Source organism: Daphnia magna, linkage group LG2 (assembly GCF_020631705.1).
Source record: "Daphnia magna isolate NIES linkage group LG2, ASM2063170v1.1, whole genome shotgun sequence".
Classification (NCBI taxonomy): Eukaryota; Metazoa; Arthropoda; class Branchiopoda; order Diplostraca; family Daphniidae; genus Daphnia; species Daphnia magna.
In genome coordinates, this window is record NC_059183.1 from 16,066,291 (window position 1) to 16,092,518 (window position 26,228).

Sequence of the window (26,228 nt, forward strand, 5' to 3'; positions counted from 1 at the left end):
CAACAGTACGGTATGATGCTTGCTCATGTAGGCAGTAAGATAACTCGAAAATTCACTAGTCACGTTTATTTGTACACATGCGATGAAACAATAATAAAGCAAAGTCCATATTTACTGAGTACTCAGTAAATGTGGGATCGGTGAGTGACACGTGTCACTCACTCGCCGACCTCAGAGCTTATCGTGTTAAGTTCATAACTATACTATTTGAGTAGCTTTCATTTTAACTGGTTTTCTATTTACATGACTCAAATATCAATAGACAAGTGAAAAACTGTTTATTTTTTTGGTAGAGTTGTGTAGAAATTTCGAAACTAATTATTTTGAAAGTCTATTCTTTGAAACTAGCCCTCGTTCCTGCACAAAATATTGTGACAATATAGATGTTACAATAAGAAATTTTTTGCATTTAATTGTATTTAGGGACAAACTAAACCCGATCCCGCTATAGACCATTTTGATGCTTTTCAGGAAATGCAACAACCCAATACAATTTATGCAATTGTGTTTTCATGAATTGCAACCTGAAGGTTTTCGTAGGACACGGCGAATTTGTTGGCATTGTTAGGAAAATATCCTCCATATCCGACCCCCGACAAACGATCAAAAATGACTTCATATCGTGGGTTTCTTTCGAAAGACAAATGAGCTATAGAATCGTCTCTTCTGTTATAAAAAAACTGGTCAGCAGCAACCGCCCATCGACGGTTCATCGTTGCAGATAAAATGTCAGTTGATACCTCAGCGTTCAGATAGTATTCATTGCCTTTTAAGGCAGATTTCCAGGTAGCAAATGTGATGTTTCCTGCGTAATGAATTATTCATTTATCCTCAATCAAGCTATAGCTGTGAGGAAAAGTTACACAAATCTTACCAGTTGTAAGATCAATCCAATCATCTTGAGTCAGGTAGTGTGCAGAAACTCCTGTGTAGAAAGTATTTGGGGAAGGAACCACAATAGTTTTTGAAACGTCAGCAAAAAACACGCCCCCACTTGAACCAATAACCTGTTAGTTAAATTTTAAAAATTTTGATTATGCAAATTCCCGAAAACTAAAAATATATTTTTTTTGCAATACAGTTCCGACAGGTCGTGTGTAAAGATCCGTCACCACGAGAGCCATGTCTTCATCCACTCCAAAGCCTCGAGTCGTCCCAATGTTACGATCTCGAGTATCCTGCAGCAACCTGATTGGATAAAAATAAGGTATGGCGATTTAATTTGATTAAGTTTTCATAGCGACCAACCGAATTAGGCGACCCTCTCGACCGCGCTCACTAAAGTGGGTATCAGTAACCCAACCAGTTAGTAAACCTAGACCGCCATTTTCATCATAAGTTAGATAGTCTGGATTGAGTGGTTTAGGTCCACCACTGAAAGCACCATAGGTCAAAGCATTCCAGCTAGATCCACTTGTAATCATAACAGCAGCACTCTAAAATAAAGGGAGATTTTCCTTAGTTTTTCCCTGTTGAGTAATTCCCTTTGTAATGAAAATCCAAGGAAGTCGATAGCAAATGGAGCAACATTCAACTTTTTGAATACCTGACAAGCCGTTCCAGCACTTGTTCCTCCTACCACTGCGCCAGATTTTAACATGTCTTTCAGTGCCGCAAGGACAAGCGTATCTCTGCCGTCGGGTCGAAGGGCCGTTAGAATCCTCAGTTGATCGCCTCCACCGAAGAAAAACCCAGTCTGTTGTCTTACCAGTTCGACTACGGATTGGTCGTCGGCATTGTTACTGTTCTCTGTTACTGGAATGTACGTTGCGCTGGCTGCTCCGTAGGTATTTACGAACATATCAACATAATACGCTGCTGCCCCTATAGGATCCGAAGAGGCCGTAGTGAAAACGCCTATCCTTGCCACGCCTGGCCCTCCCTTTAAAAGAAGTAAAAGCATGAACTAATCCTAAATCGAATATGTGTGGATTAGACTGTTCGTACCGCTAGTTCAATCACTTTGTTCCAGACGTCAGCATTCCCGTCAGTTAAACCACCGCCAACCAATACCAAACTCTGTGATGCAGCAAGTCCCACAAGTGATGTTAAGAAAAGCGAAAACTAGCAGACCCATCTTGATTTAAAGGGATGGATGTTCCGTTCACTTCGTCAATTCCCTACCAAAGATTGTAGTTTTAAACATAACCAAACCTGGCAACAACTTAGACTACTCGCACAAGTAGAGACTGTCGCTCATTTAAATAGAAAAAGTCGTTGACTGTTAACATAAAATTGTTACCAAATGGTGCCATCTTACCTAATCGTGTATTCCTTACTAGCAACAGCAAAGTAAGCACATCGAATAAAAGACTAAAGTAAAGTTTCGTGATAAAAGTCAGTGCAAACGCTATGACGATGGGCAGCTCGAAATGTAAAACATCAACTGCTGATAATTAATCTGGAGCTTGATACATAAGAGTAGATACCAAAGGGAACAAATAAATGAAGCAAAAATGAAAGATAAGTTGTGAACTTCGATGTAAAAAACCAGAAGTGTAAGTGAAATTCCCGTTCAGTTTTTATGAAATTTAAATGAGAATGCTCATCTAACTTGGCTGAAAACTCCTTAACTGGCCCATAATTTTCACACATCCCTACGATAATTATGTCATTTATTTTCGTTACCGGAAACGTACTAAAATTCAGCTATTCAAATAAGGAAAGGAACTCTTTCTTTTTTTTCACAAAGTTCAGTAGGGAGATTTTGACAGGGGATAAACAAATTTTTCCGATTCAACATAGGAAGAAAGCCTTCGTATCTTTGCGCTAGATGTGCAGTCAAACGCAACTTCAAATTGAAAATATAGAAGAAAAACAACTGAGTTCGCTACATCAGCAATCCAATTTTTTTCACTTTTGCTTAACTCCTATATTCATATAAAGTCAAAGTTTTCTCTAGAAATCCAGAGAGGTTGCCATACATATATTAAATGAATAACATTCTAATAGGTATTACGTAGATATGTACCGACCTGTGACTGCAAGGCGACGACAAATCATCGAGTCTTCCCAATATCGTGATCCCTGGTATCCTGGAGGGACTCTGGTGTTCCAATAAGGTAGGATGATCTTACATCATTTAGTGAAGACCTGTACTGGATAAAAATGTTTACCGAATAAGACACCGTTCATGACTGTTCGCCTGCGTACGTTTGGAACCCATTCTGCTAGTAATCCCACCATATTCGTTGTAATGTATGTCCTAAACTATTTAGATCTAGTCGGTTGGCTTATTTTTCTATGAAAGAGTGTTGGTGAAGGCATCAAAGCTGTAACCTGCTCTTCCTGTGGTCACGATATTGCCCTTAAATAGGGTTGTATGCCAAAGAAAGGGGAGTTAACATGTGTCTAAGTTTAAGCTATTACCAGAGGAGTAATTCCGGCACTTGTTTTTCGTCGTCATGTCTTTTAAAGCAGTTAAGACGAGTGTGTATAGGTAGTTTTTTCATAGGTTACTGATCGCAAGCTAAATAGTTTTTCCGCAAACTAATACTTCTCTGTAAGGCAACAAGGCCATGCAGGGTACTTCACAGAGTAAAAGCTAAACACAACGTAATTTCAACAATAGTGTCACCGTAAATTTGTTAATTCACTTCTCCATTTTATTACTGGGCTTCTGGGTAGTTGTTTTTGTACCACCACACACAGGATTGTCATTAGTAAGATTAAGTAAAATCAATCTGTTGTTAAAAGTCCACTAAGAGTAAAGGAAACAAGTATAACAGACCAATTTTCCTTCTATTTAGTTTATTGGTAGAAAAAGTAATCGTAAAAGAATCAGAACAACGTGATGTGTGGCGACAGATCTAATATCAACAGAACAACGTTCTAGGCAAGTTGTAGAGTCCGAAATTGACTTGTTGCCTTTCAGCCAACCAGAGGACAAATACGACAATTACAACGAAAACAAAGACAATAAAACAAACGAAGTAGTCTAGAAATAACACGAATGGTTAGAGAGGGAGGGATTCCACATCGAATGAGACCATGTTTGAAATGCATTATAACCCGCTTTCCTTTGTCAGAACCTTAAAACGTAGATAATTTATTATAAAGCCCATTTCCACCATAATTTGTGGTGGATTGAACTTCCCCATTCTCGCTTTGCATATGGAGGGTTTCTTGTTTTAATTTCTTCCCTGTGATCTTCTCAGTAACTATTACATAGTCATCTTGTTGTTCATCTTTCAATCCATTGCACTGTTCTTCAGCTAGCTCAACTTTGACGGGTTCTACCATATCAAGTTGTTTACTGCCTTCGCCTTGACAACCAGAGTTACCTGGACTATTTAATTGACTGGGAGACGGTTCCTCTTGATGTTTTTGCTTCATCTTCTTCGGCTTTGGCTGAGCTTTAGTTTCTAGGTGGGAGAGTCGTTTACGTGTCGTGTTGACAACACGTGGTGCTAGCGTCCATTCTCGTTTAGTAAATTCTTCTTGCCACATTTCTTTTTCGCTAAGTGGCTGCCGAGTAGGATCGCATTTAGGATCGTAAGGCAGGAAGGGAGTGTTCAATTCTTTGAGCAATAGTTTCATAACGTCGTCGACATAAGTATTGATAACAAGATCTGCTTTTTTATCCTAGAAAAAGAAAGCAATACAATCGTTATAGCTGTGTAATAGCATGTGGTAAATACCCATTTTGTTGGCTGTAAATTTATGATGACTAGGCGGCCACCTTTACGCTTCGTCGCTAACGGCAATGTACCACTGGGAACTATTTGTAATGTGGTACCCAAACAAATACTCAAATCCGCAACACTTGTTAAAATATTGAAATTACTAGCATACCATCAAATTATAATACAGCACACATTACTAACTTTGAATGGATATCGGCCAAACCTAAATCTCTGACTGGTAGTTCATGTTCCCAGTCAAGTATTGTGTCATGTAACTTCCCTCTGCATGACAGTTTCCCTCCTTTCAAGGCAGGACAGTCAACAGGCAATTCTCGTTGACCTACAGATGTTACAGCTTTTCGCCGAATGTACTGCCTTGAAAGTAAATAAAAGGTTAGTTAAACAAGTAAGGTATTTTCTTACTGAAAGGATGTTGTTTATCCTTCTTGACTGGTAGATTTTGATCTCCGCTTACCTAGAACAAAGGCTGCATTGGCCAATGAACATATTTCCATGCAACTCAGAAAGTTTTGACCTATCTAATCCTGATTTTAGGTGAAGACCATCAATATTTTGACTAACTACATAGTGAAGAAAGTTTTTCTGGAATAGGGCAATAATCGCCATATGTGTGAATGTTGGTTCTGCATCATCGAATGAGACATTTATTTGGGGTTTCAAGCCTTTTTTCTCCAATGTCCAAACTCCTTTTGGACCCCTGTTAAACAATTTATTTACATACACTGTTATTTCCTTTAACAACAAAATGTCCACCATTATCTTGTTGATGTACCTGAAATCTGGGATTCCTGCTGGCGTACTTATCCCAGCACCAGTATGCATAACTACATGCTTAGCTTCTTTAATCCATTTAGATAAAGTTAAGATTTTTTCAGCAACTTCTTCCAAGCTGTCAAATTTCTATTAATGGCAAAATACTTACTTAATATGAAAATCATTGAAAATTTAACATGTATGGAATTTGAAATACCTCTGGTATTCCAAGTTTTCCTTTATCCTCATAGGGTGATAGACCATCAGCATAATTACATGACATGTTTGATGTCACACTTCACTTTTTTCGTAAATGGTCAAGTTGAAGCTTCACTTGTAAACGTCAACAATCAGTACGGATTCCAACAAAACAAACTGCCGTCGTTCAAGTCAAATTAGAGTATAGATGTAGACGATAGAGGGTAGACCACATGCACCAATTTTCTGTTGAAATATTTTTTAAACTTTGTTTTATTTACAAGTTATTTGTTCATTCTTTATCATAATTAGAACTTCAAGGCATAATGCGACTCGCTAACTGATAAACATGAAGAAACTAGAAAAGCCGCCTTAGCCTGGAAAAGCCTTCAAAATTGAGAATTAGGAAATGTTACTATCTGGCATCTATGTGACTCTGTCAAACTTACCGTATTCGGATGGATGCGGGAAATATTGAAAGAATCATTCGCATTTCGCAGGTCTGCAACCTGAAATTACTTGTCAACGTCTTGTTTGTTGTTCTTTAATGAAAGTATTCAAAGCAAAGCTGTATCTTCTGTTTAGATTAACCGGTCGTTACTTAAAGATTTTAATAAGCTAAAACACCTCGTTACGTTAACAGAAAGCTGGAGGGGGAAAAATGTGATTGATCACGGTACGGTATCCTCAAATCAAGGAATTTGAAAGCCATTGTTTTTTTTTTTTGTTTTTTTTTTTCGTTTTTTGTTACTTGCTGACAAAATAATAGTATATAGCGGTACATTTTTCTCGAATAACTCCAAAAAAGCAAAATTAAGAGAGGCAATGCAGTTAAAACAAACATCCCCGTGGCATGATGATTCGGCCTAGTTCTCTATATTTTTACGCTGTGTACAAAGTGGAATGCACTTAATTACGTAAAAAGTACCATGTAAAACATGCGAATTCATGCAATAGAGATTTTTTCCAAACTGGCCATGCAATATCGGGATACCAATTTTGTTTTTCAAAAACCAAATGTTAAACACACAGAAGGATAGTATAAGTAAAATGCGAATAGTAGTTCTAGTGATGTGTTCGCTAAGCATCATTTGAAGCTTCGAGATTTGGCGTGTTCTGTGTCCTTTTTTTAGAAATCCGTAACTCTGCTACTTCGAATCAGGCCCTGGAACACATTTGTTAAAAATAAAACTATAGTTTTAGTCAATTTTGATCGCAAAGCCATTATCAATTTAGAAATCCATTATTTTTACATAAGATTTTTCGAAATTATTTTTCCTTGCGTGATTCCATCTGTCGATGAATGACGGATAAGCCCTCTAAAATTTTGCTTTTTTTATCAGTTCTTTGCAGTACATCCAAGCAGCCGTCGAAATATGCGGAAGTGAAGCAATCCTTACTGTCGAAGTAAAAACGCAGCAAAAATATAAAATAAATACGGTAAATCTCATCAATGTATTTGCCTAGCTATTTTAATTTTATTAAAATTATTCTGCTCTTAATGATAGGATAAAGTGCAAATTTCTTACCGACACCCGCGATAAATTTCCGGTTCACGATAGAGATTGTAACAATCCCAGCATATTTCAGTGAATTCGGCATAAATATTCATGTCGTAAACACCACCACATTTGCTGATCTCGGTAAAAGAGTGCTTCGAAAGCGGATGCGGAAAGATGGAAAGCCCTGATGGAGGCTCGGCAGTACCAAGAGCTGCCATAGCCAGGACCAGCAGTCCAACGGCGGTGAGTTGATTTGATAATTTAAAAGTCATCACAATATTTGGATTTCAGAGCAACGTCGTACCTACGTTTCACAAATAACAAATATTAGCTATTCTTTAACCTTTTTTAAAGTCAAATTTTAAGTAACCTGATTCCGTTAAGAAACTCAGGTGGTATTACCTTTTGTAATTGTAAATTGGAAGTACCTTTCTTCGCCAAGATGCTCGAAACTTCTACGGTAAAACGAAACTCGATAGCAGCTTTTATAGTAGAGATCCGCCTCTGTAAAAACTAGCGTCGTTGTACAAGAAAATTGCCATACTTAACATAAGTTGCTTATTTTAGAATGCCCACCTATTCTTTCGTTTTCAATGGTGTACTTGATTTGTCAATTATTATAATCTGGAAGAAATTTAGTATTTAGGATGACCCTCCGTAGCCATCTCATCCTCGACTTCCTGCTGTTTACAAACGAAAATCTATTTGAAGACTAAGTGGGGGATCTTACTTGAAATATAGCTTTGAGCCACAAAAAAAAGAAACATCATTTCAAATCTTCATAGACGACAAGTAGACTAATTTAGTTGCTGACGAGCTTGATGAACCCAATTTAAAGTTCTTAACGAAACTGATTTGCAATTGTCTATTCGTGTTACTAAACGTTGCTAATAATTGGTTGATGGACGTTTTTCGCCAAAAACGCTCAATACGCCTCCGTAATATTTACCCTTTCACGTTACCAAAATACCGTGATATTTTTTTTTTTTTTTTTTTTTTTTGCACCTTGGTTTAATATTTGTTCTGTATGCAGCCATTGGTACGTTTACCATAAAGACTGGTATTATGGAACACGCTCTCCAATTCCACGAAGTAATTAAAATTTTACCTTGTCCAAAAAAGAGACATTTTTTAAATTCACCGGTTATCTAGCACCCATTTACTATGGGTTTTTATACTAACCTTTTGTGCCCGAAGTAAAGTACAGAAATGTCCAGTAAGATTCTGCTTATTATGGATAATAGGAAAAGTAAAGCCTGTGATCTTGATTCGACATTGGAATGAAATGAAGTTTTCTTTCGTTCAGCGAATTTTGAAGTCGAGCATCAATGCTTCGTTTTCTTCTTATTATTTTTTTATTTTTTATCTTTTCATCAGGATCACCATGTTTTAATTTTGCAATTTGCGCCAGAGTTCGCTGTTGCCGGAGTACTGCAAGTGCAAATTTCATCCGCCAGGTGGATCTTTCCACATGTGTAGCCGGGTTCTTTGACTGATGAGTGACCTGGGGTTTGAAGGATGACGTCTATCTAACAGATTTTTCGAAAAGTTTTTTCAGTTCAATCTAAAGTCGCTATAATATGAAGATCGCTGTGTTTTTTGTAAGCATTTATCCCTGATAATTTCTAATTTACGTGGGCTAATTTAATCATGGATATATTCGTAAATAGGTGTTTTGCATGTTGTTCTTTTGCTGTTGCGGGAAAAAAGCCGGGCAGAAATCCGCCCTCGATGAGATCTCTGACTTGAAAGAGTTCAAAAAACTTCTAAAAACACGAACAAGTGTATTAGTTTGCTTTACAAAATCTCTAAAAGAGTCTTCCAATGTCATTAAACAATTAGCTGAAGTGTCTGAGGCAGTTCGTGGAACTGGGACAATTGTAACGGTTGATTGTGGAGGGTAACAGTGGCACCTTGGGTTTAGTTATAATTGTTTCTAATTATAATTTTTTATTGCACAGTGAAGGAAAAAAACTTTGCAAGAGTTTGAAGATAAAACCAGAACCTTATATACTGAAACATTACAAGGATGGGGAATATCATAAAGATTATGATAGGAAAGAGATGGTCACCTCATTCATTGCCTTTATGAAAGACCCAACAGGTGATGCCCCATGGGAAGAAGAAGATTCATCGCAAGATGTCTTTCATCTAGCCAACCCCTCCGTATGTAGAATATTTTTACCCCTTTAATAAATTCTAATTGATGATCTATTCTGTTATAGAGCCTAGCAAAAATGTTACGAAAAGAAGAGAAGAAAGGCATTATGGTTATGTTCTATGCACCTTGGTGTGGATACTGTAAGTAAATCCTAAGAGCAACTTTCTGATGCTTTGAGTTTACTTTGAAATTCCTAGGTAAGAAAATGAAGCCAGATTATGCTCAAGCGGCTGCAGAGCTTAAGGGCCAGGCAATTCTTGCTGCCATTGATGTAAACCGGCCAGAGAATTCTGTTGTTAGAAAACAATACAACATCACAGGATTTCCCACCCTTTTATACTTCAAGTTAGTAGATAACTTTTTATTTACTTAAGAGTTTCAGCAAATTTGTCGCTAATTACAGGAATGGAGCAATGCAGTTCACTTACGAAGGGGACAACAATAGAGACAGCATCGTGAGCTTCATGCGAAATCCCTCAAAACCCACTGAAAAGCCAAAAGAACCCGAATGGTCCGAAATGGAGAGCGACGTCGTTCACTTGACGACGTCTACCTTTGATGACTTCTTAAAAAGCGAACCGTCAGCGCTTGTGATGTTCTATGCCCCTTGGTGTGGCCACTGTAAAAAGATAAAGGTAAAATATTTTCATCAACTCGATTCACATTTTTAAAAAAACTGTTTTCCTTCTCTTACTGTACCCGCTTTACCGCTGTCATTATTATTCATCGATTTACATATCCATGATATTATTTGAAATAACATAGCCCGAGTACATGGCCGCAGCCACCAAACTCAAAGAAATCGGAGTTTCTGGCAAACTTGTTGCCGTTGATGCTCAAAAAGAGAGCAGCCTCGGTAGCCGCTTTGGGATTCGCGGATACCCCTCACTCAAATATTTTAAGAATGGTGAAGTGGCGTTCGACGTTTCCCTGAGAGAAGAGGGTCCTATCGTCGACTTCATGAAAGATCCTAAGGAACCACCTCCACCTCCTCCCCCAGAGAAGCCTTGGAGTGAAGAGCCTTCAGATGTTGTTCATTTAAACGACGAAAACTTCAAACCGACCCTTAAGAAAACTAAACATGCTTTGGTCATGTTTTATGCTCCATGTAAGTTCCAAGATAATTTTTATGGCAATTATATGATAAAAGTCTTCTGTTGCGTTCGTCTTAGGGTGCGGACATTGTAAACGGGCCAAGCCTGAATATACAGCAGCTGCCGCACGTTTAAAAGACGATTACAAAGTCGTCTTGGCTGCAGTCGATTGCACGATCCAACAGGCGTTATGCAAAGTTTACGACGTCAAAGGATTTCCTAGCTTCATTTATTTCAATTACTTAAAGAACAGCCGACCTTACAGCGGAGGGAGAACGGTAATTGTTCCTAATGTGTGTTTCAGCGTAACAAATTTATCTTATATGTCATTACGTTCTAGGAATCCGAATTTGTTTCTTTCATGGAGGATCCTGATAATCCGAAAAATGGTTTGCCACCAGCACCTCCTAGCCCAGAGGAAGAGTGGGCTGGCCTGGATGGTTCGAAATATTTGCACCATTTGACAGATAGTAACTTTGACGAGTTCGTCAAAAAGAAAGATTCCGTGCTTGTTATGTTTTACGCTCCTTGTAAGTGTGGAGATAAGAATATCATGAAACATTGTCTATTTCAAATCATTTTACGTTTCATTTCTGATTACAGGGTGTGGTCACTGCAAGTCCATGAAGTCGGACTACGCATTGGCAGCCAAGAAGATGAAAGAGATGAATATTGCTGGTGAGTTAGTCACCGTTGACGCCACAGCTCAAACTGGTCTTCAAACGCGCTTCGAAATTCGTGGATTCCCAACCATCCGTTATTTCTACAAAGGCTCCAATTTATCGGCCTACGAGAGAAAGCGAAAAGCAGACGATATTGTCGATTACATGCGAAATCCTCCTCGCTCAAAGGATGAGTTGTAACCGGATGTCAAATTTAGACTCGTTTACTGAACTACTTTGGTAATGAAGCGTTCAGTTCAACATTTCCCTTTTCCCGATTGCTGAATCAGTTTATTCCAATGGATTGAATTGTCTCTCGAAATTTCTCGTTCGTACAGCCTTAACCTCATCCACACAGCAATTCTCGTTTTTCATCAAATAACTCTTCGTATTAGGCCAACCCCAAGTGGCAGCAGTGTTTCGCTAACCATATGTGATGTCGCATTCAGCGTTTGTTGTTGGTTTTATGGTTTAAGCCCTTACAGATCGCGTGCCCAAGTTATAAAATCGAGTTTGACATGTCGGTATTTATTGCCCTGTGTCTGTATAACTTGCTGGGCTGGCCGTCTTAAAGTGCCTTCAAAAAATGGAGCCATGGAAGTGCGGCACATGGATTAATAATAAGGAATGGTAAGTGGCTTTTTTTTCTCTCTCACCCTATGCTATCTATTTGTCACGCATGGTTTCTCTTTTTCTCACTTCCGTCTTTCTCTGTCGTGCAATAACGAGAAAGATAGAATCAATCTATGACTGCGCCGTTTGAATAAAAATAATCTTTGTTTTTTGGGTTGAATAATAATGGCATTCCAGATGATGACTGGCCGTCTTGTGACTACTATCCGTTCTAATGAAGGGAGAGTGATGTGTCGAGAGGAAAACTCCTTGTGAAGGACGTCTGCGAGATGAAAAGCAGGAGCAGCCCTATCTAATGATAAAATCAGATACTTGTCGGTCGATCCTTTTTTAATGAATTCGGGGCCATCTCTTTTTTTTTCTCGTCTCAATCTTCCCATAGTGCCGAGTCGAGGTTTCATGCAACAGTCAGTTAAATAGAAAAAATTCTCCATGGGTTTTTGTCTGCTCGCCTCTTGAGGACGAGTGTGCGTGTATGTGTGTTTGTTTGTCGAATGATGGTATGAACTGTGGCAGACCTCTTGCTAGAACGATGGCTGGCCGGCATAGCGCGCAATATTAATGTGGCGGGTTGGCGGATGGAAGGCAAAGGCGGGCTGTAACTGAAATCAAGGCGAGTATGGGCTGCCCCATCTTCTGGCGTTCGGTTGAGGATAACCTTCGCGACCTACCAGTACGATTACATGGTGGGCACACATAACCCCATCAGCTCTCCTTCCATCCACGCCGCGCCTTAAATCCCCCTATTCCTTCCTCCCGTCAACAAAACAAAAAAGGAAAAAAAAGAAAAACGGCGGCCTGGCTTTGGTTACGTCTGCAATGTCCTGCACTACTTTTAACTGTGAGTATGTATATATATATATTATATATGTATGTGTGTGTATATACTTCCTTTCTCGTTTTCTTTTTTTTTTTTTTGTCTTTTTTTTCCCCTTCTTTTCAAAACTCTTGTTTGTTTAAATCTGACGACTTTTTCTTCTATTATTTTCTTTTTAGTTGACGTCATTGGCGTTATAGCTAGTCTGTTAAACAGATTTCAGTTACTGTTGATTATTTCCCCCTACACACTTTCCACCAGTTAATCGCAACGCGGCCGGGAGGAGATCAACTTGGAAAAATAAATTGCGCTTGCATCTCTTAAACTTGTTCAATGAAAAATCATCGTTTTGCAATAACACCCGCCAGATGATGCCGGATTTCCAAATCAGGGTAACCATTTTATTTTTGATGACTTCTAACTTAAATCTGTCAATGAAATGTTTTTTTAAGAGACAGCGTTAAGGCGGCTAGTGAGATGTGCGCGAAATTTCATAAATTTATCAGAATCTTTCAAGAACTCTCTTCACCCGATTTGGCCGCAGATTTCGATCGGGGAACATCTGCTTGGATTCTAATGGCTCCTTTTTCTCGTTGGTCGTCGCGCTATCAACACATGGTCCATCCACGTCCAGTATTGTGTGTGTGTGGTTAAGTATCGCGTTACCCTGAAAAAAAATTTTTTTTTTTGAAAAGAAAGTCCGTCTGGATGTTGCTGCTACAGTTACTCGGTTTTCGGTTGTGGCATTGAAGAACGAAAGAAAAGGCGGAGAGCTGATTGAATTGAGTTTTGATAAACAATCGAACGAACAGTCTCGCAAAATGACGAATCAACTTTCGTAGTCGATGAATGTAGGGTAGCCGCAAAAATTTAAACCGTCCCAGATCGAAGATGGAACATTGTCCGAGGGCCAGTCATTGCGCCAATCAAAGAAGTACAACATTTTTTTGCAAGGAAAAATGAAAAGAAGAAAAGCATTTGATGCGGTATCTAAAATTGTTTCAAAAAACGATGAGATCGATTCTTTCATTTCAATGACCCGGCCCAAATTCAATCAAGGATCGTCGTTATCGTTAATTCTGCCGCAGCCATTTATGTCCGTCCCTCCGCTTGGCATTTCTCTTCTACATCTGTGTATCGTCAACAACGACATGAATTTTGAGCCTTGCACACCGAATCAAGACTCCTGGCCGAAATAGAAGTCGATTTTTGCGGCCATCTTTTGCTTGAATCTACCAAGAATCGTTGTATGGTGGTAGGAGGAGCAGTGTGATGGACAAAGTTCAAGCAGCACAACGCCAAGCGTTCTGGCTTGCAGCCTCGAAGATACGATAGCTGTCGGGATTCAATTCATTTCTGTACAGAGATAAGAGATCCGCAACTTCTTATGGGTCTCTTCGGTTCGTCCGCATTTGGCTGATGATGAGGGTCGCTAAAAAGCTCTCAACTCTTTTAAGACGATCTCTGCTTAGCTCATTAATGGACAAGGCCAGAGGCAGCTGCTTCGTTGATCATTGCGTTGGACCATATTCCTAATATTTCATGTCTATTCATTTCTACCATCCATAAAGCTGTGTCTCGTAGATCAGCCGCCGACCGGGATTTCTGGTAATCATTTCAACGACCTATCGTGGGTGGTGCAACCGACTTTAGAGGCTGGAAAACCAAAAAAAAAAAAAAGTGTACGAGTTGAATGGCCTAAGAAAGGATTTTGTGTGTGTTGCCGATAGGTTGACGGTGATGGGACTGGAGGCGACCCCGTCGGCCTATTTGAGGATTTCACCTCCGAAAAGCGATTGTACGAGAAGGCGAGGGCAGAAGATGAGAATATCGAGACGACGAAAGACGTAGCACGAAAGAAGAGAGGGGAGATGAATTTGGAAGTTGAAAAGGAAAAAAATAGAAACAGACGAAAAGAAAAAACAGGGAAAGAGTTCCAGCTTTTTAGAGAATAGAGGACGGAATCGAGTGGCAGTTGTTTCACCGATGGTGCCAGTGTTGGATGTTGCTGCGGCACTTGACAAAAGTTGCCACCACTGTTGCTGCTTCTAGTGCTGCTGTGGACGCGGGGCTACAGTGTGACCGATTGGTCCTTGACCAGAACACCCCAGACTAACATTCGTCTTTCCTCTTCTTGTTCTTCCTCGTCTTCGTCTTTTTCTTCTTCATATTCTCCTCCTCCCCGCTCCTCCTTCCTCTCGTGGTGTTGTGTCCTGTCGCATTTCGGGGGTTGCTGTGAGGGGTCTAGTATCCGATCCGCTCATTGATCAAGTCCAAGTCGCTCAGTCGCGTCCGTTGCGTCTGTGGCGGGCGGCTGACCAGTTCGCGCGTTGCGTCGTGAATATTTCAAAAAATACTTTGAAAAAGTCGTTTTCGGCGGTTAAGCGCCTTCAGTGTTCAGGCTTCCATCGAGCCCGGGATATCGTCGAGGGAGTCTCTCTCGCTCCAATCCTATCCTCTACTAACATCTCTTGTCTGTCTACCTAACAATCTATCTCTCTATTGGATCGAATTTGACCGATTGGTTAGTGTTTGGTTGGACCTTCCGTTGTTGCTGTTTGTCGTTTGTTTTTTTTTTTCGTTTTTTTTTTTTTCGCGGTTTAAAAAATTTCGTCCGAAGGCTGGAATCCCTTTCAGTTGAATTAGAAATATACGAACCACACAGTTCTGACGTGCCACAGCTATAGTCTCTTTTAGTGGGGGACTGGAGTCAACAGGACTTTAATCGCATTGAAGTCCCTCCTACCCGATTGAGGTACGGAGAATGGGAACCGGATCGCGGAGTGCAGGCCGCGATCCTTGGCCCACGCTGGCATCCATCGCGGCCATCATCTGCTGGATTAGCTGGATACCTTTGACTGTTCACTCCGCCCTGCCGCCTGGTATGAAAAAATCTTTTTACCTTTTTTAAAAATGTCTTTTGTTTTTTGCACAAATGTCTATTTAATTTTCGGCCCCATTACGCGATAATCGCAACACAAAAGAGGGTTGTTTTCTTGGCTCGTGGCTCGCGAGAGCTCGAATGTTGTCACGAAAGTGAATGAAAAACAGGGGACAATAATAAATTTGAGTCAAACGGTGTAAGCCCTAACGAGAAGGGCCGAAAAGATGTTAGTTTTAAGGCTCTCTCTATTTTTAGTCGGGCGTGAATATGTCCCCTCCGTGTCAAACGGTCGTTGCTTAACACAGCCAGATGTCGACTCGTCGTTTCACTCGTCCATGCTTTTTCTTTGCGTCTTCTACTTCAATACTGTTTTTGGTAACTCCCAGAATTGTCTTGCAGCTATGACGCCGAAATAGCTCTCGACACCCTCACCGATTCTCTTTGGAGGCTTTTTCTTTCTTTTTTTCACCCTCGTTTCGCCTTTTGTTTAGAAAGTCTTCAGAAAAATTCCCGTCGTGACGTGAAACCTGACGGATCACTTTATTGGGTCGTTTTGTCATTTAATTCTTTGGCTTTTCATCCTCTGATGTCCTAGTTAAACGATGACTTTTTAATGGCCGATTCTTTCTTGACCGTTTGGTGTTTTCAATTTTTGTGTTGAGACGCCGTTTTGATTTGTCTCGCGTCTGTTTATACGGTCGTGAAGGATCGTGAAAGACAAGAGGCGCCATTGATCAGCCATCATAAGCCGTTCACGTCTAGACGGAGATGACCTCTGACCTACCCGAAAGTCTCCAAGTTTCTCTCTTTCTCTCATTCCCTCTGAGCTGCGGATGAAAGGAACAAAAACAAAACTAGAAAAACAAAACAAAACAAACGAGACCAAACCAAACCAAAAAAAAAAAAATATTATAATGTTGCAGAGTGCAGCAGCGAACGAGCGTGATTATCGCGCCCATAGAGACGTTTCTCCTCCTCCTCCTGTCTTCCATCGGCCTCGAACATGTTCACAACATGTCCGGAACTTTGTGTTTCTTTTGCCGGGTAACTCTATCCGCTCTACTTTTTTTTTTTTTTTCTTCTTCTTCTTCTTATTTGTTTAATTTCCCTAACACCACTAACATATTAAGAGATTAATGTTTTCTTCTGGCCTCCTTCTTTCTCTTCTTGTTCATCACTTTTCTCCTTCTTCGTGTTTTGTTTGTGTTGTATCGTTGGTTCAGCTGGTCGATGATGGTGTAGGACTTGTAGTGGCTGTCGTTTGTTGGTACTGGTCCTGCTAAGTTTCTCGTGAAACAGTCGGTTGATAGTTTGTTTACCGAAGAGCTAAGGGCACAGGGATGAGAAAGACGAGACGGGAGTGAGTTCGAGAAATCTCTCTGCGCTCCCAAAAAGATGAGCGATGATTGAAAGCGTCTACATAAATATGTAACGAATCTCAGCTCAGCGGCACTAGTCAGCAAGGACCTTGGCCTCCTATCTCACATCGCACCCCACCTCCTCTCTGCTCTTAGCGCCCTTTTATTTTGGTTTCTCGCATCAACATCCCATCATCATCGTGATGCCGTGATCGTCCTATATCGTCCTCATCAGCAGCTCTTCAAATCAGGACATATCATCGTTATCCGTTCGTCCCCCCCTTTTTTTTATTCATAAAATTTCCGCTGGTGATGTAGTCGCTTTTTAACGTACTTGTTAACTCTCACGGAAAACGTGAAAGTGAAATGACAGATGATAATGATGATGACGGCTGTTAAAATAGGAACTATCTCGTTCAGCAAGACAGTAAGAACAACACACATGTTCAGGCTGAAGCAGACATCACCCAAAACCATATATACAATACAGGACATGTGTAAATGCTGCAAGTAGACTGCTGAAACTTAACAAGTTGTTTGTCAGCTAGCGTATCAGTTAAATTGTACAAATGCCATGTATCCCGCTCGAGAACGTTTCTTGTTATCAACATGTCTCACAGTAATTTGATGCCGTTGAAACAGATGCGGCAGATTTGTTGGAAGCTGTGGGCATTAGCCAACTACCCTTGGGTGTAGTAAATACTACGGGTATTTGCGATCAGAGGGCGGTAGCTATCGATGACGGAATTCCCGTCTACGGACGAGCTGATCAAGCCTATCGGCTCACCCAGAGAGCCGTTCTCACCGTTTCCACCGCTCAAGTCTTCCAAGGTAGGCTGTTGGATTTTCTTTTTCTTACAAAAACAAATTCCCCAATTTGGAAGAAGGAGAAATGAACAAATTGCATTGCACCGACAGAGGGATTCCCCGATGATCTGAGCATCGTTGCCACGTTGAGACCGGCCCAGGGTATCAATTCTGTTCTGTTTGCCGTCTACAGCGACGCCGGTGATGAACAGTTGGTCGTTTCGGTTGGCAAAACCGTGACGCTAACCTATCAAGAAGGCGATGATGAAGGCAACAGAAGTCCACCTCTCCAAGTCGATTTTGGAGTTCGGATGAACGACGGAAAGTCAGTTCATTTCCATTGAAGTTTTGAACGCTCTCTTATTATCACCTCTTTTTTTATTTGTTAATCCACAGGTGGCATCGCCTGGGCATTAGCATTAAAGGTAATGTCGTCACCCTCATCAAAGACTGTGAGCAGCAAGTGACAAGGCCGTTGCCAAGGCAAGGGCAGAAGTTGAGCAGCTCAGGCATTATCCTCATTGGGCAACAACTCTTGGATGAAAGTTTCTATTCGGTACGTGAGTGGGAAGTTTCTGTGTGCGCACGCAGTTGCATATTATAACATTTGCGGACACATGTTTGTATACCAAGATCGATTGCCATTTAATCATTCAATTTTTATTACAGGGAGATTTACAACAATTGATTTTGGTACCATCACCCGAATCAGCTTACGAAGTTTGCAAACAGTTTATGCCAGACTGCAGCAAACCTGTTGGCAAAGTGGGCGATTCAGGCCGTAACGGCGCATCATCTTCCAACACAAAACGGCAACTTCCTCTGAGTGTAACAGCCTCCGCTGGAGCCGAGACCCTGGTTTACGCCCAAGCTCCAAATGGAAGCTTCGTGGTGAGTTGAAATTTGTGCTAGATGATGAACATCGATCAACTGATTGCGATTTATTTTGATTCGTCAATGATTGATGTCAATCTTTGCTTGCTAGGAGAATGAAGGATCTGGGGATGGTGTTGGTATCGGCGGAAACAATGGCGGCAATTATTATTTGCCAGGACCACCAGGACCAAGAGGTTATGCTGGGCCTCAAGGTCCGCTTGGTCCTCGTGGTCAAAAGGGTGAGCCCGGACGCGATGGATTGAATGGCAATTTAGGAATCCAGGGACCACCAGGCCACGTTTTCATGATTCCGGTTTGTGATTCTATTTTTTCTTTTTCTCCTAAAAACTTCTTTTCATTTTCATGGCTCATTTTATTTTATTTTTTTTTAAATACGCTTTCAAATTTTTACACAGTTGAGTCTTCAAGGCAACGAAAAGGGACCGGATGCCCAAGCTGAACAATTTCGCCAGATGCTCTCGCAACACATGGTTTCGAAACAAATGACTTTGCTAACTCTGAAAATGTCTTTTAACAACTGTCTTTCCTTCTACTAACAGATGGCCATGCAAGGCTCTCCTGGACCGCAAGGTATGACTGGTATTCACGGCCCCACTGGCCCACCCGGATCGGAAGGTCAGAAAGGAGAGCCAGGAGATACAGGAGAACCGGTAATTTGTGTTGTTGTTTCCTAATGTTCTTTCGATCAAATACATTTCCCTTTTATTTTTTTGCATTAAGGGTCCTCGAGGTCTTCGTGGTATGATGGGTCTACCAGGCCGGGAAGGAAAACGAGGGCGACCTGGACGTGATGGTGAGCGTGGTTCCACTGGTCCACCAGGAGTCAAAGGCGAGCAAGGCAATCCAGGGACTTCTTGGTTTGCCCGGCGAGAAAGGAGATCGAGGTGAGATCGGTAACACCGGAGATGTCGGTCAGCCCGGACACGACGGCCAACAAGGTGAAGACGGACCGGCAGGTTTGCCTGGTATGCCCGGTGAAATGGGTCCACGAGGATTCCCCGGACAGAGAGGTTTTCCTGGTCTTCCTGGACCTCCAGGAATTCCTGGTAGTGAAGGTATTACTGGTCCTAAGGGAAACACTGGTCCGTCTGGAGGACCCGGAGCTCCAGGTCAAACCGGACCCAATGGTCCTATTGGCCCACCTGGACCGCAAGGAGTTCTAGGACCACCTGGAACAGCTGGTCCTAGAGGAAAACCCGGTTTGCCAGGTTTACCCGGAGCTGATGGTCTGCCAGGACCGTCTGGCAATCCTGGAAATCCCGGATCTAAAGGTGACACTGGAAGCACTGGAGCTCAGGTAAAACATCGAACATCATCTGCTCATTTCTGTAAACGGTTTTTGCTTAACCCATTTATTTAATATTCGTCCAGGGTCCAGTTGGCTTCCCTGGTGTTCGAGGACCAAAAGGTGACCAAGGTGCGCGCGGACCATTGGGAGAGAAAGGTGACAAAGGCGACAAGGGACATGACGGTGAGAAAGGTGATGTGGGTCAGAAAGGCGAACGAGGACCGCAAGGCCTTCAGGGTACTGCCGGTTTGGAAGGACCTGAAGGACCCAAAGGTTTCGAAGGCCCGCGAGGTGAAGCTGGACCACCTGGCCCGACGGGAGAGAAAGGAAAATTAGGCGTTCCAGGTTTCCCTGGATATCCCGGACCACCTGGCGAAAAAGGAGACAAAGGCACACCAGGACGGCCTGGCACACCGGGCGATAAAGGAGACCGAGTATATTCTCCGAATGGCTGATTGTTACTTTCTTGTTACAAATGATTGGCTTATTATCTTAACTGATCTGTTCCATAGGGCAACACTGGAACTCCAGGAGAACGTGGAGAACAGGGTCCGCGTGTGAGTTCAAATTCAAAATGAAATTGAATCAGTTGAAAACATCAAAGTCTGACCAACTATCCAAACAAAAAAAAACTACAGGGTTTCAGAGGATCCCGCGGCCGTACGGGCAAACAAGGCGTCACAGGACCTAAAGGTGACACTGGACAGCCCGGCCCACCAGGCACACAGGGAGAGCGAGGTCTACCCGGAGCGGAAGGAGTCCGTGGACTTACCGGACAACAGGGTCTTCCTGGAATTCATGGCAAAGATGGCGTAGCAGGACCACCGGGCGAGCGTGGACCACCAGTAAATCAACGAATATTCTTCAATTGAAATCTCCTTCTCGTTAGTGTTTGGACTACCTTATACTGTGTCCTGTCGTTTTTCCTTTCCAATTAGGGTCAACCAGGTGCTGATGGGCCAATTGGAGCTCCCGGAGTAGTTGGATTACCGGGTCAAACGGGTGAGGGAGGTCCCACTGGAGAACCTGGTGAAGCAGGTCCTCCTGGTGCCCCTGGTGAGCCTGGACATTCGGGTGATGCCGGTAAAGAAGGCCCACAAGGACCCCCTGGTCCCCAAGGCAAGCAAGGTCCCATTGGTCCATCCGGATTGCCAGGTTTCCCCGGCGAACGAGGTCTCGCGGGATTACCAGTGAGTTTAAATAGCGTTTAATCAATAAGAAAGGGATGTACTGATTCAAAATTACTTTGTTCACCTTGGTGCGATGTAGGGTATGCCCGGACTTAAAGGAGAAATGGGTCCTGTTGGACCAGCTGGCCCTGCAGGAGACAAAGGTCAGCAAGGCGAATCTGGAAAAGAAGGACCCCCTGGTCCTGAAGGAAGAGCAGGTCAACAGGGAGCTGTTGGACCTTCGGGTGCCAAAGGTGACACCGTAAGTAATCGATTCCAAAACTTCCTTTGCTTGAACCGATAATAAGTTGTTGCATCTGATATCGTTTATCAATTTTATTCTTATTTCATCCATGAACCGATAGGGAGACCCTGGAATTCCCGGTCCAACTGGAAGAGATGGACTTCCGGGACAACGCGGTCTGCCAGGTCCACCAGGACCCATGGGTCCGCCGGGTGAAGACGGTGACAAGGGAGAACCAGGCAAACCCGGTGAGAAAGGATTTAAAGGAGGAAAAGGAGATTCTGTAAGTTGCCACAAAATCTATGTCAACTGTCTGTGTCTTTTACTTTTCTTGTATTTATTAGGGACCTCCTGGTCCAAACGGCAATCCCGGTTTACGCGGAGAAGTGGGACCTATCGGTCCACCCGGAGAAAGGGGACCCCCTGGTGACATTGGACGACGAGGTGGCAAAGGAGAGGACGGACCTCAAGGCCCTGGTGGACCACCTGGTCCTATTGGTAATCAAGGTCTTCCCGGCCCGGGTGGAACTAAAGGAGAGAAGGGTGATTTTGGTCAGAAGGGACCAGTCGGACCTCCTGGTACCCCCGGTGAACAAGGAGCTACTGGTACAAAAGGTGTTCAAGGTTTACCTGGCGCCACGGGACCAGAAGGTCCTCAAGGACCTAAGGGTGAAACTGGAAATACTGGACCACCAGGTCCTCCTGGTCAAGATGGAGCTCACGTAAAACATTATTTTCGAAAGCATTCGGCGAATCCTAAAAAAACCCAAACACAAACTGATTTTAACTGAACTGGTTAGGGTAAACGTGGACCAGCTGGACCTAAAGGCGAAGAAGGCAAACCAGGTATACAAGGCTCACCCGGACCGCGAGGTGTCGCTGGTCCCGAAGGACCCAAAGGAAGCCCTGGCAATCCAGGCTTCCCTGGACCGAATGGTGAGGCTGGTGAGCAAGGACCAAAGGGAGAACCAGGCAAAGATGGTTTGGACGGCAAAGCGGGCGAAACGGGTCTTCCAGGAGAAGCCGGTGCTCCGGGCAAAATGGGTTTGCCAGGCTCACCGGGCAAGCCTGGACCGGAAGGTCCTGCCGGTGTTCAAGGCAACACTGGCCAACCTGGTGACAAGGGTGACATCGGCCTTCAGGGCTTACCTGGACCCCAGGGTTCGCCAGGAGATCAGGGTGTTCACGGCCCACAAGGACCTCCAGGACTCCGAGGATCTCCCGGACCCGCGGTACGTTACCACCCATTAAAAAAAAAAAACCTGATTTGATCATTTAACCAAATTTTGTTTTAATATTAGGGTGACGTTGGACCTCCAGGCAAACCCGGCAAAGCCGGTAATCCTGGACCCAATGGTGAAGCTGGTATAAGAGGCGAAAAGGGTGATCGCGGCCGACGAGGACCTAAAGGACATCGCGGAGAACTTGGAGCTGCTGGACGTAAGGGAGAAGTGGGAGAGAAGGGTGAGGCTGGTGAACGCGGAACTCAAGGTCCCGTTGGACCGAAAGGAGAAGCGGTAATCTTCTTAAACTTTGATTAGTTCGTAGATTTAACGTGGAATGCTCAAATCCTATTTTGATGTGGACGTGTAGGGACCACTTGGTCCGATGGGTCAAAAAGGAAATGACGGACCACAGGGCTTGCCCGGTCTTGAAGGACCACCAGGACCTAAAGGAGCCGAAGGACAAACTGGTAATTTTGTGCATCCAATTTTCACGATTTAATTTGGTCTTTAAAAAAAAAAAAAATTATTATTATTCAATAATTCAGGACCCAAGGGAGATTCTGGACCTTCCGGACCTCCTGGACCTCCTGGTCCACCAGGAGAGCTGCCTCTTCTGCCTCCAGAATTACTCTTCCAACGAGATAGTCCAGCGACACCTGCCGGACGCAGGAAACGTGACTCAGCCGACGGAGAAGAAGAGTTCGACGATCGCTATAAGCGCGCAGTTGGGTAATGAACGTCCATTTTGGAATGTTTGCATAATTTTTTGTTTCTTTGTTTTAAAAAATAAGAAAAAGAGCAAAGAAAAACTTGTTTTGCTGACAAGTTCCCTATTGAATGATTGATATTTCCTGATAGTGGCAAGCCGGACGACGGACCGAAAGAGGATTTGAACGGCAAACTGTTGGACATGTACAGTTCGATCTACACGATGCGACAGGACTTGGAGCGCATCAAGAAACCGCAAGGCTCCAAAGAGAATCCGGTTCGGTCGTGCAAAGATTTGTACTTTGGCCATCCTCAATTCAAAGACGGTAATGATGAAGAACACCAAACAATTTCAGCATTGCCCTTCTCTCGCTGAACATAAAATGTTGATCTTGTATGACAATTTCAACATGGCAAAACAATGCCGACAAGGGCCCGAAAAGCGAGACAAAAAAAAAATGCATAAAACAAAAGAAAACACTTTTAATTGAATACAAACTGGTTGGCAGGTTGGTACTGGATCGATCCCAACTTGGGCATGCCGGACGATGCCATTTACGTCTTTTGTAACATGACTGGCTCGGGCGAAACTTGCGTCTACCCGGACCTTCAGTCGTCCAAAATGCCCAACATTCCTTGGCGCAAGGAGGTCGGCGGCAAAGAAGAGTGGTACTCGAACATGCGCGGCGCTTCCAAAGTGACGTACGAAACGGTGGGCGTGGTCCAGATGACCTTCTTGCGCCTGTTGAGTCAAAAGGCTCATCAGAATTTCACCTTCACCTGTGTCAACTCGGCCGCATGGTACAATCAACGTACCTTTAATTACGATCAGGTATGTTAAAGGCATTCATTTTGTTTTTCCTTGTCCATCTTCTTCTTTTGTCTTTATTGAATGTGGCTCGTCATTTCGTGACCGGTGTATATTAAACAACTTGATTCCATCCATATCTGTTGTCACGAACAGGCCATCAAGCTGCTGGGCGATAACGAACAGGAATTCAGCGCCAAAGGAGTCAGACCCAATGTCATTTTAGACGGGTGCAAAGTACCGTTTTTTTTTTTGTTTTCTTATTTTATTCTTTTTCGAATCATTTTACTTTGATTGTTGTCCACTTTGACGTCCATCTAGAATCGCAAGGGCAGCAGTAAAACTGTGTTCGAGATCCGCAGCGACAAGCTGGGCCAGTTGCCCATCATCGACTTCTTCCCGGTCGATTACGGTCAACCTCACCAGGCCTTTGGTTTCGAAGTCGGTCCCGTCTGTTTCAAATGATCGCATTCGTTCGAATTTCGCAGCGAATCAACGCCCATCAACTTAATCCAACCATCACCAACAACAATAAGCTAAACGACAAAGTAACGACGGGCCAAAATGACGACGACGACACACACATGCACACACACACACACAGAAATATTTACAAACCATACAAACCCAGTGGAAGAAAACCAAACAAAAAAAAAAAAATGTTTTTCTCACACACAAATCAACCGGCGCAAGATGATAAACCATTCGGATTTATGGTCGGTTCTTTATCTCTCTGATTTTTTTTTTCTTTTTCCTCGCCGGTTTTTCATTTCTTTTCTTTTTTCTTCTTCCATTATTTTTATTTTTTAATATTTTTATTTTTTTTCCCCTTTATAAATATTCGTAAAAACGCTTTGAAAACACACAAACATCCTTTCTGGTTCCCGATTCCGGATGACTGTTGACTGACTGACGTTCATTGACCGAAAGAAACACACACACACACGTAGATCCAACCAAACATACGCTCTCAATCAACTGCGGCCTTGATGGTTTTCTTTTTCTTCAGAAATTCTCACGACATGAACGAAGAGAAAAGCTTTTTACAACACGGACACAAAAACACCTTCTTTCCATTAAATTTTCGCATTCTCTCTTTGACGATTCGATGTGCCACCGTTCTCTCTTTTTTTTTTCACAGTCTTTCCTTTCTCTCATTTTTTGTTTTGTTTTTTATTTTTATTTTTTCACTTTCTCTCTCAATGACTTTGTCTCTTTTTTAGATTTTCATGGATTGACCACACCTTGTTTTATTGTTTTTATTATTATTTTTTTTTTCGCTATCAAAAAATCAACACATACATTACAAAAAACCGAGTGATTTCAAATGACACATTTATAGATAGGTCGGGCTATTTTAGTGGAAACCACAATGTCACTCACAAAACCCATAAAAAAAAAAACAAAAAAAAAACAAAAATATTTTCAAAAAAGAAATTACTTGATGGAATCTGTAGATGTGTACAACCTAAGCGAAAAGATTTCAATTTTTTCCTCTCTCTTTTTCTCTCTGTTTCTCATATTATACTTTTGGCGTGGGGGGTCTGACGACAGCGCAACAACACTTTCAAAAGAAAAGAGAGAAAAAAAAAAAAAAGAAAATCACTGCCACAAAATATATTTTAAAAATTTGTTTTGTTTTGCCACACACATTTTGTAGAGCCCGCCGCAGAGCAGACGACCAATTCTTTTTTACTATTCTCTCTTTCTATTACGTTTCGCCCTTTTTACATCCTTCATTTTTATTTTTAAAAAATTTGTTAATGGATGCCAATCATGTATCGTGTTTATTCTCTCTCTCTCTCTCTCTCTATCTCTCTGTGGCTGCGAGCATTTGATTTGAATTTGATTTTTTTTGCAACAACAACAACCAATAACAAGCTGTGTCTCATTGTTCTCGTAAATTTTTTCTCTCTCTCATCTAGGGGGTTCAAGGTGGAAAGGAAAAATTATATGATTTGCGCTTTTTGTCAAAAAAAAAAATGTGTCTGGTCTGATGAAACAATCTTTTTATATACATTTTCTGTTTTTTTGCCTTATATACACAGCCTAACTCTACACACACATTACCCATAATAATAGTACTATATGCTACTATGCTGAGTACAGCATTTTCGCCTTTGATTTTGCCGCTAGGAAATAGGTGATTAAAAAAAAAAAAACGAATTATTTTTCGCGTTCGATTGTAGATGTAATATTTTCGAGACTTTCTTCTGTCTACTTGCTGCCCTTATCGTATTTCCCACCTTCTCTGTTTCGTAAGAAAGAGTGGAAGCCCACTCTTAATTGCGTAACAGTGTTCCTTTCAGCTGATAATGCCAATGTATTGTATAGCCATGACGTCATCCTTGTTGAAAAAATTATCCTTGCAAA

At 42.1% G+C, this 26,228-nt stretch overlaps 4 protein-coding genes and 1 long non-coding RNA gene across 5 annotated transcripts; 3 read left to right on the forward strand and 2 right to left on the reverse strand.

Moving 5' to 3' along the window:
* Positions 1-261: 261 nt before the first annotated feature.
* LOC116916000 (cyanophycinase) lies at positions 262-2,417 on the reverse strand. The gene is made up of 7 exons (XM_045168651.1): positions 2,261-2,417; positions 1,948-2,120; positions 1,547-1,882; positions 1,249-1,436; positions 1,080-1,188; positions 875-1,007; positions 262-805 (listed from the first exon to the last, which is right to left on the reverse strand). The coding sequence occupies exons 3-7, from the start codon at positions 1,799-1,801 to the stop codon at positions 495-497; spliced, it is 996 nt and encodes a 331-aa protein (XP_045024586.1). The 5' UTR covers positions 1,802-1,882; positions 1,948-2,120; positions 2,261-2,417; the 3' UTR covers positions 262-494.
* Positions 1,080-8,459, forward strand: LOC116916007. The gene is made up of 4 exons (XR_006642807.1): positions 1,080-1,207; positions 2,953-3,062; positions 6,941-7,037; positions 7,106-8,459. It is a non-coding gene; the product is annotated as an uncharacterized LOC116916007 (long non-coding RNA).
* LOC116915996 (NAD-dependent protein deacetylase Sirt6) lies at positions 3,734-5,977 on the reverse strand. The gene is made up of 6 exons (XM_032921174.2): positions 5,617-5,977; positions 5,419-5,546; positions 5,101-5,343; positions 4,827-5,000; positions 4,641-4,764; positions 3,734-4,584 (listed from the first exon to the last, which is right to left on the reverse strand). The coding sequence occupies exons 1-6, from the start codon at positions 5,680-5,682 to the stop codon at positions 4,033-4,035; spliced, it is 1,287 nt and encodes a 428-aa protein (XP_032777065.2). The 5' UTR covers positions 5,683-5,977; the 3' UTR covers positions 3,734-4,032.
* An 81-nt stretch (positions 8,460-8,540) lies between the features above and the next one.
* Positions 8,541-11,833, forward strand: LOC116915994 (protein disulfide-isomerase A5). Its single transcript, XM_032921172.2, has 10 exons — positions 8,541-8,700; positions 8,770-8,999; positions 9,061-9,265; positions 9,325-9,400; positions 9,458-9,605; positions 9,664-9,895; positions 10,026-10,368; positions 10,433-10,632; positions 10,695-10,884; positions 10,958-11,833. Exons 1-10 carry the CDS (start codon positions 8,680-8,682, stop codon positions 11,215-11,217), a joined length of 1,905 nt encoding a protein of 634 aa, XP_032777063.1. The 5' UTR covers positions 8,541-8,679; the 3' UTR covers positions 11,218-11,833.
* Positions 11,834-13,991: 2,158 nt separating this feature from the next.
* Positions 13,992-25,913, forward strand: LOC116915989 (collagen alpha-1(V) chain). Its single transcript, XM_045168645.1, is given in 25 exon segments — positions 13,992-15,348; positions 17,351-17,539; positions 17,627-17,840; positions 17,912-18,071; positions 18,185-18,406; positions 18,501-18,704; positions 18,808-18,882; positions 18,952-19,062; positions 19,133-19,252; positions 19,254-19,709; positions 19,784-20,134; positions 20,213-20,257; positions 20,339-20,545; positions 20,639-20,890; positions 20,970-21,131; positions 21,235-21,396; positions 21,458-21,835; positions 21,914-22,345; positions 22,415-22,630; positions 22,707-22,806; positions 22,885-23,068; positions 23,198-23,373; positions 23,557-23,879; positions 24,012-24,092; positions 24,177-25,913. Coding segments are annotated over 25 exon segments (5,082 nt in total). The 5' UTR covers positions 13,992-15,230; the 3' UTR covers positions 24,321-25,913.
* Positions 25,914-26,228: the final 315 nt, after the last annotated feature.